The 18,275-nt window shown below is 44.8% G+C and overlaps 2 protein-coding genes across 3 annotated transcripts in view; both read left to right on the forward strand.

The window, feature by feature from the left end:
• LOC136544519 (uncharacterized) overlaps positions 1–18,275 on the forward strand; it is a 121,102-nt gene that overhangs the window by 85,827 nt on the left and 17,000 nt on the right. The gene's annotated exons all lie outside the window — the stretch shown is intronic.
• LOC136542561 (FRIGIDA-like protein 3) lies at positions 10,073–17,888 on the forward strand. Of its 2 annotated transcripts, none has more exons than XM_066535062.1 (4): positions 10,073–10,212; positions 14,753–15,844; positions 16,038–16,207; positions 16,999–17,888. In XM_066535062.1, the coding sequence occupies exons 1-4, from the start codon at positions 10,143–10,145 to the stop codon at positions 17,614–17,616; spliced, it is 1,950 nt and encodes a 649-aa protein (XP_066391159.1). In that variant the 5' UTR covers positions 10,073–10,142; the 3' UTR covers positions 17,617–17,888. The 2 variants fall into 2 exon arrangements, with proteins under 2 accessions (XP_066391159.1, XP_066391160.1); XM_066535063.1 differs by lacking the exon at positions 10,073–10,212 and adding an exon at positions 13,217–13,383.

An 18,275-nucleotide genomic window follows, 5' to 3' on the forward strand; every position in this document is an offset into this window, starting at 1 on the left:
CACTACAATGTCAGGGTGCATCACACTGTTGTAGGTAATAAAGCAAAGTTGTATAAGTTTCCACTACAACTCAATGTTTTTTCTTAACAAAAGTGATTAACATGCAAGTTTCCACTCTTTTTTGTAGATTTGGATGTGGGAGAGGCTTCCAGTTGGGAGACCACATCAGCTTGATCCCCCACAACCTTGGTTTCCTCAAGGAGACACAGTTGTCGCCCCTACCATGGCACACCTCTACGAGTGAGCCCACAGAACTTACCACGTGTCATGCCACGCGTACATCAGCTTCACCAACGAGCTGGACACCCTTTTGCCACAGCATATAAGTTTCCCACCCTTTTGGCCTAATCGAGGATATGTGCACAAATTGAGCATCGACTAGTTGATGACGATGTTGTGTACATGTTGAATGGCGCCCATATCGGCGGAGGCAAGTCACGGATCTCAACTTGAGCTCCTTGTGCATGGCAGACGAGGACGTCTGGATGATGAGGACCCCCCTTATTTGTTTCTATGTAGTGGAGTACCATCTCCCTCACTGTGTAGCACGGCAGTTTGGTAGGCTGCAGCCTTCTCCACCCGAGGATTTCTCCACCGGTTGGTAGCTCCACAAGTACGTAACATGCAATATTTTGTTTGTTTCACATGAATGAATCATTGAGTAGGCCTTCATATTGCCGCTATGGTGTAAAATTTGAAGGTTCAGCAGACAAAAAAAGAAGAAGATCACCAACTAGCAACTGGAGCACCAGCGCTACATTGATGAGTGGATGTTGATGGAGCAGAACAACATGGGCATCCACACCGTCCATCGTGACAAGCCATTTGATGATTACCTTGTTTGGCTTGGTCAATGAATAAGGCTTCAATTGAGGCCCGCTTGGATGGAGCAAGACATTGCTGACATTACGAGCGAGGATGAGGGCAACAACCCATATGACCAAGCTACTCGAGAAGGCAGGCAAGTTGAGATCGCCCCTGTGTTAGCCAGAGCTATAAGTGATACAACTATTTCCATCTCTGAGGTCTTTACTGTGATGGAGACTCAAATTCTTGTTTTTGTTGCATAGAGCACGGAGATAATGAGGACAGTGGCCGAGCAAGGAAGGGCATTGATGATTCCTGTGGGCGATACTGATGAGGCCTCCATGTTACGACAGCACATTCAGGTAGTCTCCTGTCATTCAGTTGATGTTACATCTTTATATAGTTTTGCGACCAACCCCACTTACTAATAGTGCTTTCAAAATGCAGCGTGCCATGCATTGCCTCCGAAAGGTAGCCGCACGCCTTGGATGTAGACGTGCCCCGAATGTGGCAGTCCCACAACAGCTTGGTGCTGGACCTTCTACTGCACATGTTGGAGGGACTTCATCTTCACATGGTGCACATGTTGGCGGGACTTCTTCTTCACATGGTGCAGCAACTAGTGTAGAGGGTGGTCAAGGACATGGTCCTTATGATGATGAAGGAGAACACTAGGGAGAAGATGATGAAGGACAGGGAGAGTACTATGAGCATGAGTATGATGAGATTGGCATGTCCTAGCTTGAAGATGCACCCAAGGAACTCAAGGCCCCTCTGGTTCTGGATGTCCACAGAGGACGCTCAGACCAGTGGACAGGTACACTCCAGGTACCTATCCGTTTGGGAGGGGAAAGCGTTACGCTCGCCGTCCACGTTAAGGTACATCTTTTGATACGGTAATCATGATACTTGGCTCAGATTTTAGCAAACACCAAATAGCTATGTGAAGGTAGTCTCATTAATGGTTTCTAACTTAGCTCAATATCCGCTAAAAGTTGTGAAAATAGACTACGGTAGGAAAAAAGAGAGACAAGGAGAAAATGATGGAGCATTAGACAAGGAGCGAGCTAAAAGATCCAAAGACTTCATATGCTATATTTTGTGCATGGACTATGTATGCATTGGACCTTATGTAATGCACTATGTATGGACCTTGTACTATGTTTGGACTATGTTGGATGATTGATGAAGCATATGTATGGACTATGTATGGATGTTGAATGTGTTGAACTATGTTGGATGTTGAATGTGTTGGACCTTATGTATGTATGGATGTTGAATGAATGTGTATGTCGGTGTGGTCATTTGTTATGTGAAATTCTGTATGCTCATGTATTATGTCATGTATTGTGTATTATGTGTTATGTGTATGCTCAGTTCTTTGTTTTTTGGTGAACCTAGGAGCTCGGCGTCAATTGAACACACGTCGAGGGTGGGCACCTCGGCGTTTAGTCAATTGACACCGACCCCTGGTGCATACTCGAATCCTTTGCCTCGAAGCGACAAGGTGCCCAAGCTCGGCGTTCCATAAATTGACGCCGAGCCGTTAATCTTGGCGTGAAAATATTAAACGCCAAGGTAGGCGTGTGGGCTGACCCGACGACGCCCGTGGCCCAAACGTCAGCATGGCTCGACTCGGCGCCTAGCTGTCTGATCTCGGCGTGGGCTGACTCAGCGCCAAGGTTCGGCCCAAACCTGGCGTGGGCCGTGGTGATCCAAACCCTAGGGTTGGCGTGGGCCGACTCGACGCCGAGCCTCAGCCCAACACTTCACGTAAACGGCCAAGCCAAACCCTAGGGTTGGCGTGGGCCGAATCAACGCCATGGTCATCTACCTCGGCATCGTCCGACTTGACGCCGAGCCTATAAATCATAAAAAAGAAAGAATAAAGTATTAAAGACAGAGGTCTTCTAAACCTTTGGTATAGGTTGAAATCCTATTTGCATGATTCAAATGAAAAATCTTTCTCAACGATTCCTCTTCTACTAACACGAGTTATACTAATAAGAGTAGACATGCTATATTTATGTTTGTTCCTGCAGGAAAAACCGAAGGTTGGTTCGATTTCAATCCCCTATTTTTAGAGAGAGTCAAATCTTTTTTTAGTTTGGGAATCAACCATAGTACATGAAACTTAGAGATAGGTAAACTGCAATTTATGAAATAGCGAATGCACAACGATTACACTCACATCAAAACTAACAATGGCATGTCACAAACTAAACCTAGCATGCCTTAGGGGATTGAAAGAAACAAGTGATATAGACGTTGCAAAGGTACTACGATTACACACTCACATGAAAACTAACAATGGCATGTTGCAAACTAAACCTAGCATGCCTTAGGAGATTGAAAAGAACAACTCATACAAGCATTCCACATTCGGATTGACTAACAAAGGTTGGTCCTAATAATGCTACCACATATTGAACTGAGTTGCGCCTTCTCCATAGTATCCTCAGTTGACGGCGGCAATGGCGGTGGCGGTGGAGAAGGAGGCCCGTGCTTCTTATGGTACGGGCACTGGCAGTACGGATTATTGCATAGTGCCTCCTCTGCATCATTGCTGTTGTCGTCGTCCGACTTGTCCCTGTTACCACTTCTAGGGCCATACTCTAGGTCAAAGATGCGTCTCTGTAGATATGTGATGTACTGTTGATGGGGATAGATAGGAGGAGGGTCGACCCATCTAGTGAAGCCACAGTTATCTGGACAGCTTGAATCCTAAAAACCCATCTACCAATAAGTACTACTACAAACCAAATGCAAATCTAAAAAAGGAGAAAGTTCAAAGGAAATACAAATCCTCGCGGGCATATGAAGAAACGACGGCCTCCACCGTCACAGTCATTGTACATCTACACAACGCAATCTAAACCGTGGCGGCATTTTGGTCAATCTTCAATGCGCTTGTCGTATGATCTAAGAGGCCTCTCATGGGTGAAGTCACTCTTCCTCTCCAAAGAAAATTCCTCTATTGGTTCTTCAAAAGAATCAGGACCCAGAGAACCCTCCCACACAATCGGAGGTCCCTTCCTCACCCCCTTTCCTCTCCCTCTGCCGAAACCCTTTCCACTTGAGGAACCTCCGCTCGACATTTGCTAAAACTAAACCAGAAAACAAGTTGTGTGGATGTGGAGCAAGACATGGAGCACTATATATAGAGATGAAGGCAGGTTCACCATGAATGCTACTTGACAAAAAACTTGTGTGCGTACTCATTTATTTAATCTGCAAAGGCTAGATGCTTCATCTAAAAAGTCTACAACCATGACTGGTCATTTCATCTGAAAAGGCTACACATGTGTTTTGTCACTTCATCTAAATGCAGTACATCACTCTGATATTAATTCATTGCGTATACGGATACAACAGTAAACGGATCTAGGCTTTTTAGTGAGTTTTCAAATAGACTTTTCATTGACTGCAACAGTACTTGTAGCCCTTTCAGTGACTGCAACAGCACAAGTAGCCTTTTCAATGATACAAACAGTAGCACTACAGTCCTAGGATAGTTAACAAAGTATAGGGCATAAGACTATCTGAAATAAAAGCATAGTGCATTACAACATAATAAAAAAAGTCCAGGGAATAAGTTCATCTGAAATAAAAGCAGAGTGCATTACAACATAGTAAAAAAAGTCCAGGGCTATACGACATCGCTCATAAATAAACCAAATACCTACTGAGTGTAATAAGGCCACTTTCCCTTCCTCTAGGCATCGGGATTCTCCTCCATCGCTGCCTTCGCTCAGCGCACACGCTCAAGCTTCTTCTCCCTCTCCACCCTGTACGTAGCAACACGTCTCATTTCCTCCTCTTCCTTATACTCCTTTTCTATAGCCTCCTGTCTGCGTCTCTACTCAAACCTCTCCTTAACCTCCGCATCCCACTCCTTCAGGCCTTCTAGATGCTGCTTGTCCGACTCCTTAATCTCAGTGTCAATCCACTGCTCAAAGTCACACAATGGTGGAACGGTCTGTAAGAAAAACAAATTGTTACAAAACAAATAAATAAGCAATACTTAATATCACAAGAAAATTAATTAACACACAATAAAAATTCCTCACAATCGATGCACGGCGTTGTTGCTTTGTAGGTTCCCATGAATAATTGGGACACATCCAGTACCTCTGTCTATATGTTTCCTCATCTTCAGAGATGTCTACCTTGCAACCACAAAAGCACATGGGTCGAGAAACACCTTCAGGGAGAGGCTTTAGGTCGTAGGGATTTGCCCTCTGGCGACTATAGCTACAATTGAAATAATTTAGTCATATTAACGGAGAACCAAACCTAAACCTAGAATTTTCTATTTGTTGCACAAATAATGAATAAACATTGGGATTACCTTAGAATATGAGCTTTACCACGCCTTGGCATCCTAACATTATGTAGAAAAAAAATCAATCCAAAGTACCTTGCAACGAATGTAAAGCTACTAACACTAAATCATCATACCTCCCAAATAAGCTTTTCATTACAAACCCTAAGCAAATTTGAATCCCAACAAACACAAAATTTAACTCAATGATTATAAACCAGAACATATACAACAACAACAACAACCATACATTTTGGTCATTCAATCATTTGAACCACCATATATTGCACGAATGACATGAACATGAACCAAACCTATAATGCCAAGTTCAAAAAAAAACACAAACAACCGAATCTAAATGGATGAAATGAAAGAGGGGAAAGAGGAGTACCATGGCAAAACGTTCAAGTCATAAAAAATTGAAATCTAATGACCAACAAATAACTAAAATACATACTAACCCTAATGACCAATAAATAACTAATCCTAATGACACCTACAATAAATAAAAAACCCTAATGACCAAAATAACTAGAAACCAAACTAACCTAACATGTTCAGCACATAAAATAGTTAAACAACAATGCACGCAATCAACCTAAGCCATACATTTTGCAAATGCAAATACACATATACCAAAACACCATACACCCATAATTCTACATGATTAGAGACAATGCAAGCACTTCTACGCGGATAGATTGTAGGAGGGGAGGGACCATTACCTCGAGGAAGCTTCGGGAGACGAGATCCGGGTACCTAGGGTCGCATTTAGGGGTTAGGGTTTCGTGGGGGCCGTGGGGGGATTTGGGAGACAGAGAGCCGGTGCTTTTAGAATGGAGGGAGGAAGAAGAAGGGGGCCGCGGTGCGGCTTCAAGAGTCCAGACCTCGGCGTTGAGTCGGGTCGCGCCGAGTCTGGTGGCTCGACGTTAAGTGACCCCGCGCCGAGCTATTGGGGCACGAAGCGTTGTTGGGCCGCCTGGGCCGCGTGCCAGATGGTGCCAATAGCTCGGTGTGTAGTCTCACCGCGCCGAGGTTGGGCCTGTGGCATTGGTTGACACAACGCCGACGTGTCGGACCCCATGCGCCACCGTGTCGCCGTCGACCGGGGTCGTCCATGACGTGGCAAGACCTCGACATCATGTCAGTCGACGCCGACCCTCATACCTTGACGTTATGTTCTAAGACGTCTAAAAATGGTCTATTTTCAACCAACGTTTTAGCATAGGTCTTTTTATAAAAAAATATTTTTAAAAGGAACCAAAATGCAAAAATTTCACCGGACCGGACGGACCAACATTGCTTTTCCTGGATGCACTGTACCTCTGCATTTCTTCATGCCCACTTTCCATCCGTCCACAAAAGTCAAAAGCGAGATCATTTGCCCTCCTAGAAAGGTATTTAGGCCGGTTTGCGAGTTTTGCATCGCGAAAAGTCTTTCCGAAGACATCTCCGAACCGTACTATTGGCTCACGGTAACCCGAGTCACGTGAATGCGATCGGGGCCGACGTGTCCGATCCTGCTCTTTGCAATCGCGTCGCAGTGAGCCCGTGACGGGACGTGCTTGTCAATTTCACTCCGTTGACTGGCCAGTTTAGTTCCACCCCATTTTATAAATTTTTTTAAGATTCCTCGTCACATCGAATCTTTAGACGCATGCATAAAGTATTAAATACAAATAAAAAATAAAACTAATTACACAGTTTAGACAAAATCCACGAGACGAATCTTTTAAGCCTAATTAAACTATGATTGGACACTATTTGCCAAACAACAACGAAAATGCTACAGTAACACTTTGCCAAAAATTTTGGCATCGAAACGCTGCCTTGGAAGAGAGAGACTTGGACGGCGGATATCTGTCGTGTCGTGCCCAGTGCCGGACACGCCCTCGGATGAGCATTTGACTCTGCGTCTCTGCGTGCGTTGCCTGTCAATCTGTCAGCCATCCACATCGTCGTCACTGTTGCCGGATCCCCCGAGACTTTGACGGCGCGCGCACTAGGCGACGCGTCGGGCGATGCGGTGCTTACCGGTGATGAAGATCCGCTCGTCGCCTTGTGCGCCTCCTCTTCGTACTGCAGAGCACAGTCCTGCTTGCAATGCACAGGCTGCAGTAGTGCGAAGCATTCATCCCCCACAGCACAAGTTGCCAAAAGGGCACCACGGTTTCTATCCCCGGCCGGGTCACAAGGCACAAGCCAGAGGCTGGGGGTCAGGTCAACCCCGCGAAATGCAGTGCAGATCACGCGCGAATCGCGGGTCTTGGCCGCGTCGGACTGCGAGTGGCCAGCGTCCGCGATAGCGGCAGCCCGCGGCCGGTCAACGAGTGGGAAGCGCTCGAGCCTGCCTTTCGACCCGTCCGGTGAGGCGGGGGCGGGCCAGGCGGCTGGGAACTCGGTGGCCGGCGGAATCGCCACTCGCCCGCGCGGCCGAGACACAGATGCGGGTCTCCCTGCCGGAGGCCCGGGCGCCGCTTTCCTGCGTCCGCACCCCAGCGCGCCGTGGCGTACTTGTTTTTGTAGACGCGTGCAGCCGCTACCAAGTTTAGCCCTTGTTTAGTTCCAGCAAATTGGAATTTGGGGCTACTGTAGCACCTTCGTTTTTATTTGGTAATTAGTGTTTAAACATGGACTAATTAGGCTCAAAACGTTCGTCTCGCAATTTCCCACCAAATTATGCCATTAGTTTTTTTTCGTCTACATTTAATGCTCCATGCACGGGTCGTAAACATTCGATGTGACAGATACTGTAGCACTTTTTTGGAATTTGGGGTGGAACTAAACAATGGCTTATTTCGCACTGGCACTGTGCTGCGCTGGAGTAGTGTACATGAGATCTTGAGACCCGTGATCGATATTGTATGACCGCGACGGCCGTGCCGTGTGCCCGCCGCGACGCTGCGCTCTTTGTCGGCTGGCCCGTGGTGTGCTTGTCGTCTTGCCAAGCGATATCCGAGCGACGACCGAGCTGCGTGTGTGGCACGGGGTACTCCGTACCGTTGTCCGATGCGGCATTCGTTCGGATCATCCGGGCAATTATTGGCTCCGCCCGTGTTCAGTTCCGTTCCAAAAAAAAGTGCTACAGTATTCGTCACATCGAATCTTACGATACGTGTATGGAGCATTAAATGTAGACGAAAAAAGCTAATTGCACAGTTTGGTTGGAAATCACGAGACGAACATTTTGAGTCTAATTAATCCATGATTGAACACTATTTACCAAATAAAAACGAAAATGCTACAGTACCCAAATTCTAAATTTCCCTCCACCTAAACACAGCCTCCATCTATGATCCATGGCCTAGGAAATGAACAGTCAAAAGTGGGCGACGTGGATGTTCGCCGTTGTCAGGTTGCCATCCGAATATTCGGCCTGTTCGCTGTTTGGTTTCTGAGCTGGTTTGGGCTGGCTGGTGCTGATTTATTGTGAGAGGAAAATACTGTTGGCTGGCTGATTTGGGCTGGCTGAAACCAACAAGTAAACATGCTGATTATCGGGATAAGCCTGTGAACGCAACTGTGTCAGATCCTGTTGTTGACTTCTTTTGCATGCACGTACTACCAGTGACGTCCAAGCGATTACTGTAGGCTTATTTGTCTCCTGGAAACGGGTCAGAATTTAAGACTGCTTTGCTAACCAACGACCAATCAACAAAAGCTACTTGTATCGAGCTTGGCGACTTTGCACTAGGAGCAGACGTGCGGTACCCGGTTTGAGTCGACGAGCCGGTGTGCTAGCTCGACAGGACGCAGGAGCGCGTGTACGCAGGCGCCGCTGTCCCCGAAGCACAAAAAAATGCCCACGTGCCCCGAGGTACTGGTGCTCGTCGGCAGAGCTAGAAAATTCGGGTGCTTCCATAGTTCCATCTAGATCAGCTTCAAATTTAAGTTTTTTCACCCTCTCTTCATCATATTAATTTTTAGCTGTTTATATGGAGCATTAAATAGAGGTAAAAAAAATAACTAATTGTACAGTTTAGTTCGAAATCACAAGATGAATCTTTTAAGCTTAGTTGGTCCATGATTGGACAATATTTATCAAATAAGACGAAAGTGCTACTATTCATCGGATTGAATGAGTATACATGATCCAATGAGTATCAAATTTTTACTACAAACGAGGTGGAGACTAAGCAAGGGAGACTACAAACCAGGACATCTCTACTTGTTAAAAAGTAGGCAGACGAAGGAGTACCCAGATCCGCCACAGTAGCCCCCAAACGAGGTGGAGACTAAGCAAGGGAGTCGGATCCGCCGCCGACCTTCATCCGTAGCCCGGACAGCCCTAGCCTCGCCCCTGGGAACCGAGAGCTGCCGCCGTAGCCTCGCCCCTAGGAACCTCGCGCCGTCGCTTGGGGCGGGGGAGGGAACGACGTCGCCATTTGGCGGCCACGCACCGCCACTGCTTGAGGGCTAGGATGGGGTGCCGCCGCTGCTTGAGGACCGGAGAATGGGGCGCCGCTGCCGCTTGAGGGTTAGAGGAGGGGCCTTCACCGCCGCTTGAGGGCAGCATCCCTAGCCTTGCTCTTGGGGATTCCGCGCCGCCGCTTGAAGGCCGCGTGCGCCGCCGCTTAGGTATCGGAGGGGGAGGTTGGCGACGTCTGAGAGCAGGATGACTTGAGCTAGGGTTTCCTACTTCTATGTGTGCGCGGGCACATCGTGCCTACTTTTGGGCCGGCTAAAAGGCAAGCACGGCCCAGGCCCAGGGCCCATAACTGAGCACGGCCCAGGGAGACTAAGCAAGGGAGACTACAAACCAGTCGGCCCATAACTGAGCCAGGCCGACCGGGAGAACCACCAGTTGATATAGCCCAGAGAGGCCCACGTTCCTATTTAGCAAAGGCCAGGCCCAAGGCCCAAGTCACAGAGCTAGGGTTCCACGCGTCCCACCCCACTATATAGTCTCCTCTCCACTGCCGCCGCCGCCTTCTACGCTTCCCCATCTCTCTGTTCCTCGCGCGCCGCCGCCGCCGCGGTGAAGGAAGGAAGAGGAGGAGGTGCAAAGAGCATGACGCGATGGGCCACTCCAACGTCTGGAACTCCCACCCTAAGAACTACGGCCCTGGCTCCCGCGTCTGGTAACTATCCCGCGACGCTCCCTTCTCTGTATAGGATCTCGGTTCTAGATGGCGCTTTTCAGATGTGAATGACCTGCTTGCGATAAGTAGACTCCATGGATCTGTTGAGGTTCTAAGTCGTTTTGATGGTTAGCTTAGCCCCCATCAAGTTTTGGGATTGGGATCCTATATGCATGGTTATTTTCGCTGTTGAAAATGATGTTCTTTAGATGTGTCTTGCGTTATTGCTGCTTATTGGACAGCTGGTGTACATCACAGGCTTAGAGAAATGATTTTTGAAGTAGGTTTCTTGGATGAGCGTGATACAACTGAGACATGATCTGCAACTCTCATAACCTGTGTTACCTTGTTAAAGTAGGTTTCTTGGATTAGCGTGCTACAACTGAGACATGATGTGCAACTCTCATAACCACTAGCACGTGCTTGCCAATTTCACTCCGTTGAGCCCAGTCATTCATTAATTTTTTTTATTTTTTTACTGGCAAGATGATGCATGTACTCCCTCCGTAGTATGTTTTTTTTCTGGACGGAGGGACTACTTGCTAATTTTTTCTAGTTATAGCATTTAGATTTTTTTTTGAGTGTCAGTTATCTGTCGACAGATTTTATGTGATCAAATCTGTCAGATTTTTATAAAAGACCCGTTAAAGTGACAGTTGTAGCACAAATCCTAAAGCACAATCAAACGTATAGAAATTTGGCAGATTTGGTATCAAGAAAATCTGTCAACAGATAAATAGCAAAAGTCTTTTTTTAATTAGTAAGGTTGTTCCCGCAAGTAGTACGGGTCCCTAGCTTTTTTCATTAATTTGTTTTTTACTTAAAAATATTTTCAGAGTAGTTTTATTTGTTTCTTTGATTATAAAGTTCCTCTCTCCATTCTACAAATTTATTTAGGTTTATGCTTGTTAAAAAGTTTATAAATCTATAGCTAAGTTATACATGATCCAATGGGTATCAAATTTTTACTATAATTCAAGCATACAATAATTAGCTCACCATAATTGGACCATACAAGCTGCAGCTATGAACTAATTACAGAAAAGCATAGATCTAAAGCTATAGCAAAAATTTTGTACTAAAACATACCATATTATATATTCACTGTGTAGATCTAATCACGTGGAGTCCAACAAAATTGGATTTTCAATTTTATGATTTTTTTGTGATTTACTATGATTCTTTAAAGATTTAGTCGAAATAAATAAAAAAAGAAAAAGACAAAACCGTCTTTGTAAACTGCTTATATCTGGTTAGAGAGGTAAAACGAATGGTTTTAAAAGTCCAGGAAGGTGGCGTAGCCGGTTTTAAAGTTCAGGGAGGAAAAGTAGACTTTCGCAAAAGTTGAGAGAGGTAATGTGGACTTTTTGCCCATGTAGGTCCTTCCTGAGGACCTGCACAAATGGGCCACTAAGGCACTAAGGCCCTGTTTGGATTTCTCAAGTTTTTACCAGTTTTTAAGAATCTGACTTTTAGAAACTAAGTGAGATCCAAACACCCTCAGTTTTTACAGTCAGTTTTTACCAGATTCTTAAAAACTAGGACGCTGAAGGGTGGGCCTGGTGCAAGCGGTAGAGTCTTACTGCTTGTGACCGGAAGGTCCCGGGTTTGAGTCGCGGTCTTCTCGCATTGCACAGGCGAGGGTAAGGCTTGCCACTGACACCCTTCCCTAGACCCCGCACAGAGTGGGAGCTCTCTGCACTGGGTACGCCCTTAAAAACTAGGATGCTGTTGATATCCAGCTTTTGCTAGTTTTTATGACATATAGAGCAATAAATAAAGCCAGATTCTTAAAAACTAAGGGATCCAAACACCCTACTAATTTTTTCTTAAAATTTAGATTTTAGAAACTAGAGGCAAAAACTAGTTTTTAAAAATCCAAAACTGATCAAACATGCCCTAAGCTAGAGAAAATGGACTTCCTCGGCTGCCGTTGCGTCTCGTTGGATTTTGGCTTAAAGAAAAGTCATGGACCCCTCGATTTTAAAGGGTCGTTCATTTTTTCTCTTTCGTCTATAAAACATATTTTTGTCCCATCTTAAATTTTAACATGATGAGATTTTTTCCCAACGTAGCACCATATCAACCATCTAACGCCCTGTTCGCTGGTTGGTTTTTGGGCTGATAAGCTCGGCTGGTGCTGGTTTGTTGTGAGAGAAAAACACTGTTGGCTGACTGATAAGCCCTAATTGAAACCAACAAGCGAACATGACGTAAGTGGCACCAATTAATAGTTTATGAAGCAAATCGGCTTACAAAATATATTAACTTTGATTTATCAATGCAGTCCTATTTACCCTTCTTAGTTAAAGTGGTGCTACGTAGCATGATTGATGTAGTGTCACATTAGACAAACTTGCAAATTGGTTTACAAATTTCTATCTGATACTAAAGAGGGAAGCATTTATTTTAACCGTTTTTTATTTTTCAAACTGCCCTTCTTTTGTCCTGTTTCTTTTTTCTTCCCAAATTACCCTCGTGTCCCACCCTATACTCTTAAGTATCTATACCTAATATATTATATCCAGTTGGACAGATTGTTCTGTACGGAAGTGTATTTGGTTTCCCGGTCCAAGTATAATGTATTAAATAAATTGACGTGAAGAGAAAAGGAAGTAGAGGTGAGAAGAAAAATATAAAATAAGAGTGTAGTTGTAGCCACGCATTCTTGAACATATCATGAGAGTTGAATAATAAATTTCTGAGCTCCAAATAAGTGATTGTGCAATAAACTACACGTTCCATGTAAACTATGGACACGTTTGCTATTAAAAAAACTTAAAAAGCGAGGTATGAAAAAATGGTTTTATTCATGATCCGGAGAATCGAACGACTTAGAAAGATTTTTCCTTTCATTTCGTCTGGCAGAACCACAAAAAGTAAAGAATAACGGCCCAGCCCAACACATGAGGCTCGCGAAACTGGGTCAACAGCCGGCCCAGAACTCCCACCCAACCTGATTCCCCAGTCGCCAACCAAAGCCATCTCCCGATCCCGCCCCAATCGACCAACGCTGTCCCTTCTCGTCGAGTCTTGACTCTCGGCTCTCGACCTCTCCCTACCGGCTAACCCTAGTAGCGGCACGCGGGCGACGGCGACCGGTGGCGCACCACCGGCGAAGGGATTCAGCGGTCCCCCCTCCTCCGTCCCAGGCGCGGCGGCGCCCTGCAGGTACCTCCACCTCTTTCTCCCCATCCATCTCTGCCCTGGACCCTCCTCGCGCGAGGCAGCATGCCCGCAGCTGCTCTCGCGCTCGCGCAGTAGCAGATGATTCCCTCCCCCCTTGTGCTCTGTTTTTTCCTCTCACTCTGCTTTACAATTTTGACCCAATCCCTGATGAATTCCATAAGTGTGCTGTCTCGAGTTGTCTTTTTTTTTGTGTGTGAAAAAAAAGTATACGTATTTGGTTGCAAATCTCTAATTTTCTTGCTTACCGTATTGACGCACACCTCTCTTGCACATTCTCGTGAAAAAAAAGCAATTTTGAACTGGTCTACTAATTATATATACTGGGTACACTTGACTGCTGATGAGGTGATTTGTGAATAGGGATACCTTTGCAGCCCACAGACATAAAATGATATGTTTCAAAATATGTACTATAGAAAGTAGAAATCCAGTGACTAGGCTGATTGTGAGGCTGATTTCGTGTGATCACTACAAGGTGGGTTGACTGAACAGATGTTACTTACGTGTTAGTATACTACCACAACAAAATCTGATCACAAAATGGTCTGTTTCTGATTTGCTTTGTTATTGGATAATAATATTGTTTAACTCAACCAAACCCAAAATCAATCCTGGATCAGTCAAATCTAGCTGTTTTGAACAATCGGCTTGGCAGTACTCAAAGAACTTAGGCACAAGAAATTCTGAATTGCAAATTTACTACAGCATGAAGGAGAAAAACATAGGTCAGCATCTACTAGCAACTAATATTATTTTTTGTTCTTAGCATTAGCAGTGGATGGCAAATTAACCGCCCAGTAAAACATATTTTTGGGGGCCCTTTTTGTTTCTGCTCATAATCGCCGTAGCGTGGGGATTTTTCGATTCTCGATCATGCTAGTTCAAAGTTCTGAAGCGGCGGTCAGAAGAATAAAAAATTATCGAAGCTTTTGGTGGGATTCTCGCTTTTTTTTTTTCAGCGGGAATCCGGTTATAAGTAGAAAAAACAGGGCCTTGGTGTGAAGGGGGATTTTATAGATTACACTTGCTAGTCTGTAAGGTTGGTCTTCTTTTCGTTCACTGCCAAACTGAGAAATTCAGCAAACACACCAGTGTAATTTATGTGAATTCTATCTTCGTTCACTTGGAGAGTTATCATGCTTTATTCAGTGAATTAACAAAGAACTATTTTCCCCCTAACAAGAAGGCAAACAGCGTCCATTGTTCTGCTCTGGTTAGCTTTATAGGTTTTACATCGTTTTTCTTTATTTGATTTTTTGCTTGCTGTGTCGTGGAAATTTACATAACCTGTACCTGTTCTCTTTCAATTCCTGTTCTTCAACTGACAGTACATTACCCTGTGTCCCTCCAGATTATTATTGGTTTTGTTGCAAAATGGCTATGGAAGCGACTTTGAACAATTCTGGTGGTTCTGAATCTGCAATGCCATTACTGGAACAGCTTGCTGAAGTATTTGGAAAGTTGAAATCCCACACCGAAGCATCTCTGCAATTGCAAAATGGCATGCAATGGGAAGATATCAAAGGGCATTTCTTCAGCCTTGATAAGTTGTACAGAAGCAAGTTTGATGAACTGGTAGAGAAGCAGAAGGCACTAGAAGAAAAGAAAGCTGAAGCTCGTAGGTTGATTGCAGAGAAAGAGGTTAATGTTTCTACAAAAGAGCGTGCCTCCCTGAATCAGCTTCAGGAGCTAAGGGATGCTGCCGTCTCTTCTCTAGCAGAGGTTCGGCAAAAATATAAGGTGGAGCTTGCTGAGATACTTGATGCAAGTGGAAGCAAAGACAAAAAGGTAAGTACCTCAATCAATGACAACAATGCATCTCGTGCTTCAGAGGAGAATACCCCTGCTAGTGGGTTGGGCGAGGCATCTGAAGCTTCACCTGTTGAGACTAAGCCGCGTCCTGTATTGAAGCAACTATGTGAGCAGATGGACACCAAAGGCCTTCTGAAATTTCTTTCAGAAAATTCTAGAAAACTTGCTAGCCTTCGTGATGAACTTTCTGTTGCACTAAAATGTGCAACTGACCCTGCCCGCTTTGTACTTAATTCCGTGGAGGGTTTCTTCCCACCAGACCAAACTAATTCACCTGGGAGTAAACATAACGCTCTTGAGGTCCAGCGCAAGAGCTGCATTGTTTTAATGGAAGCTATAGCACCTGCACTAGGGACGACGGAGCCTGGTGGCAACGACCCTTGGAGCTCTGAAATTAAGGAGCAAGCCAAGGCAATTGCCGAAGAGTGGAAGAGTAAGTTAGCTGAGGTTGACCTGGATGCTTCTAATGGCTATTCATTGGAGGCACAGGCTTTCCTGCAGCTTCTTACAACTTTTAATGTTGATTCGGTGCTTGACGAAGATGAACTATGCAAGATCGTAGTTGCTGTCTCTCGTCGCAAGCAGACTGCTGTGTGCTGTCGCTCTCTTGGTCTTAATGAGAAAATGCCAGGTTGGTATCCACCCAGAATGCCACAAGGCGTTCTAATCCCTTCATTTGTCAGGCTGCTGCTGTTCATTGTCACTAAGCCCCCAAACCATCTAGGGAACTAAAACTTCCTTACTGTTTTGTTCAAGTGCAAAACATTGAGTGCCTGCATGAAATTAGTGTTTTAAGTTTTTCTATTGACATTTTATGTTTCTAGGTATCATTGAGGAGTTGGTTAAGCGGCACAGGCAAATTGATGCAGTTCATTTTGTACAAGCTTTCGGGCTTTCAGAGACATTCCCCCCTGCACCTCTGCTGAAGACATATGTTGAGGAACTAAATAATACAATTGAAAATAATGGGGATGCAACTGCGGCCTCGTTAAAGGTTTGTTGATTTTATCCTTTTTTGTGATCTTGATTGATGAGGCTGTCTAGTGGCATGCATAGTTCATCGGTTGATATTGCTTCATTGACAGAACTGTTTCATTGTCTAGTATAGTACTGTAAAATAAAAGCTTCATTTTTTATGAAGCTATTTTTTATTTCATCTTTTGGTCTTCTTAAAGAGGTCTCAAAAATCCGAGGTAGATCTAATTTAACTTTTTAACCCTTTTTTGTGGATATAATTTGGTTTTTTTCAATATATAATTTAGAGAACTAGTTTTTTACTAAATAAAGAATGGAAAAAAGATCCTATCTAGGGTACGGGTATTAATTGGATATGAGTTCCTCAGCCTGTCAACTGGTTCAAGAGAGCAAAATCTGGATAATACCAATTCCTATTACTTCAAACTAGGAAGGAACTATTGAGAAGTTTGATAAGACTGACATTAAGAGGCCATCTTTAATTTCTTGGAATCTATTTTACCTTCACCACCAGAATTTTCTAGGGAAACAGTATATTGCTCTCAGTCTATAATGCTTGGTGTGCTGTCTGTGAATATTACTGTATATGTTTTGTTAGGCGCTTCAGCTGTATCTCACCATTGCCTTATGCATTGTGGGATAATGGCCACAATGTTATTAGTGCTGATGTGAAATAACTCCTTTCTTATATTAAATCATGTGCTATGGTAGTTTCACATTCGATTTGCAATCCTTTTTGTTTCACTTCTATTGTTTGTTATATTATAACTTTACATGTTTGTCTTATGACTCGATGAATCCAATTTTCAGGATGACCCAAAATCTAGGGAGCTACTTGCTTTGAGGGCTGTGATAAAGTGTATCGAAGAGTATAAGCTTCAGAAGGAGTGTTCTCTTGGACCTCTCCAAAAGCGTGTTTATGAGCTTAAGCCCAAGGGTGAGAAAAGGCCATCAACTGATGCTGGCCGTACTTATGCAAAGAAGCCTCGAGGCCCTGGCATTTCATTTCCTAGGAGACCTGCTGGTTCTGTTGGTTCAGCTGCTCGCAGGCCTCCATTTCCGGGCTTTAACTGGCAGCGTGCTCCTGCTCCAATGCCCTCCCGTGGCCCTGCCCCAATGCCCTCCCGTGCCCCTCTTCCTGATAGATATGGAGCTGCTGACCGGTACCACCACCCACCACCAGCCCCAGTATATGAAGCTGGTGCGTTTTCTTCTTACGGTGAACCGTTCAGCGCCCCAAAACCATTCCAGTACACCCCAGGGTCCGTGGCAGCATCATACAATTCAAGCCCCTATAAAGTTGCGTATGGTGGCCCAGGAGCACCAGCTGCAAGCACCTATGCAGGTTTTGCCGGCGCATCCGGGCCGGCTGCTTCCAGCAGCTATGCAAACTATCTGGGATCCGGCTATCGCCCTCCGCAACCATAGATTCGACTCATCTCCCTCAAAAGTGTTGCGCTGGTGATGCACGCCTTGGAAACCGGTCCCTCAACTCCCATGAGACGGAGATGTAACTCTAGTCATTTTCTTGTCTCCTCGTCCACAGCCGTGGGTTTTTAAAGGTGTAACTGATGTAGTCGAGTTCTCTTTCAAGGCTGTGAGGCGCCGGTCAAATTATAATTGCCCTCATGTCCTGCTACATGTACCTTGCACTCTTATTTGCTTTTAGCTGTGCTTATTCCTGACTTGTTGAATGTTTTATATCCTCTGCCATCCAGTCTGTCTCATGTAGGAATATTACTTTTTTACTTGCTACTGTTGCTATTTAGTTGGGAAAGCCAAAAGGTGCCTAAGTGCAAAACTTTGCGAAGCTTGCACATCTGACAATCTTAAACGAATAATATTCTCTACTTGCAGTTGACATGCCTTGTAGTACTTGCAGATCTGACACAACTTGTGTGCATGAAAAGCATGATGCCATTTTGTCTCCCTTATTGTAAAGAGACCTCTGAAAGTGAGAACTTTCTGATCTGCATAAAAATTTGCTGAAACTGTGCTGGAGCATGGAGGCCTGAACTGAAAAGCCACGCAAGTTCGGCTTTCAAAGCGGACCCACAGGCATCTATCTCCCTCTCCGGCTCTCGTCT

This window comes from Miscanthus floridulus, chromosome 3 (assembly GCF_019320115.1).
Source record: "Miscanthus floridulus cultivar M001 chromosome 3, ASM1932011v1, whole genome shotgun sequence".
NCBI classification, from domain to species: Eukaryota; Viridiplantae; Streptophyta; class Magnoliopsida; order Poales; family Poaceae; genus Miscanthus; species Miscanthus floridulus.

Bases quoted from the DNA above. Each gene is read 5' to 3' on its own strand.
- LOC136542561 (XM_066535062.1), top strand. From the start codon at position 10,143: ATGACGCGATGGGCCACTCCAACGTCTGGAACTCCCACCCTAAGAACT. The intron at 10,213-14,752 runs GTAACTATCCCG...GTGTCCCTCCAG, and splicing joins GGCCCTGGCTCCCGCGTCTG to ATTATTATTGGTTTTGTTGC. The intron at 16,208-16,998 runs GTTTGTTGATTT...TCCAATTTTCAG, and splicing joins CAACTGCGGCCTCGTTAAAG to GATGACCCAAAATCTAGGGA.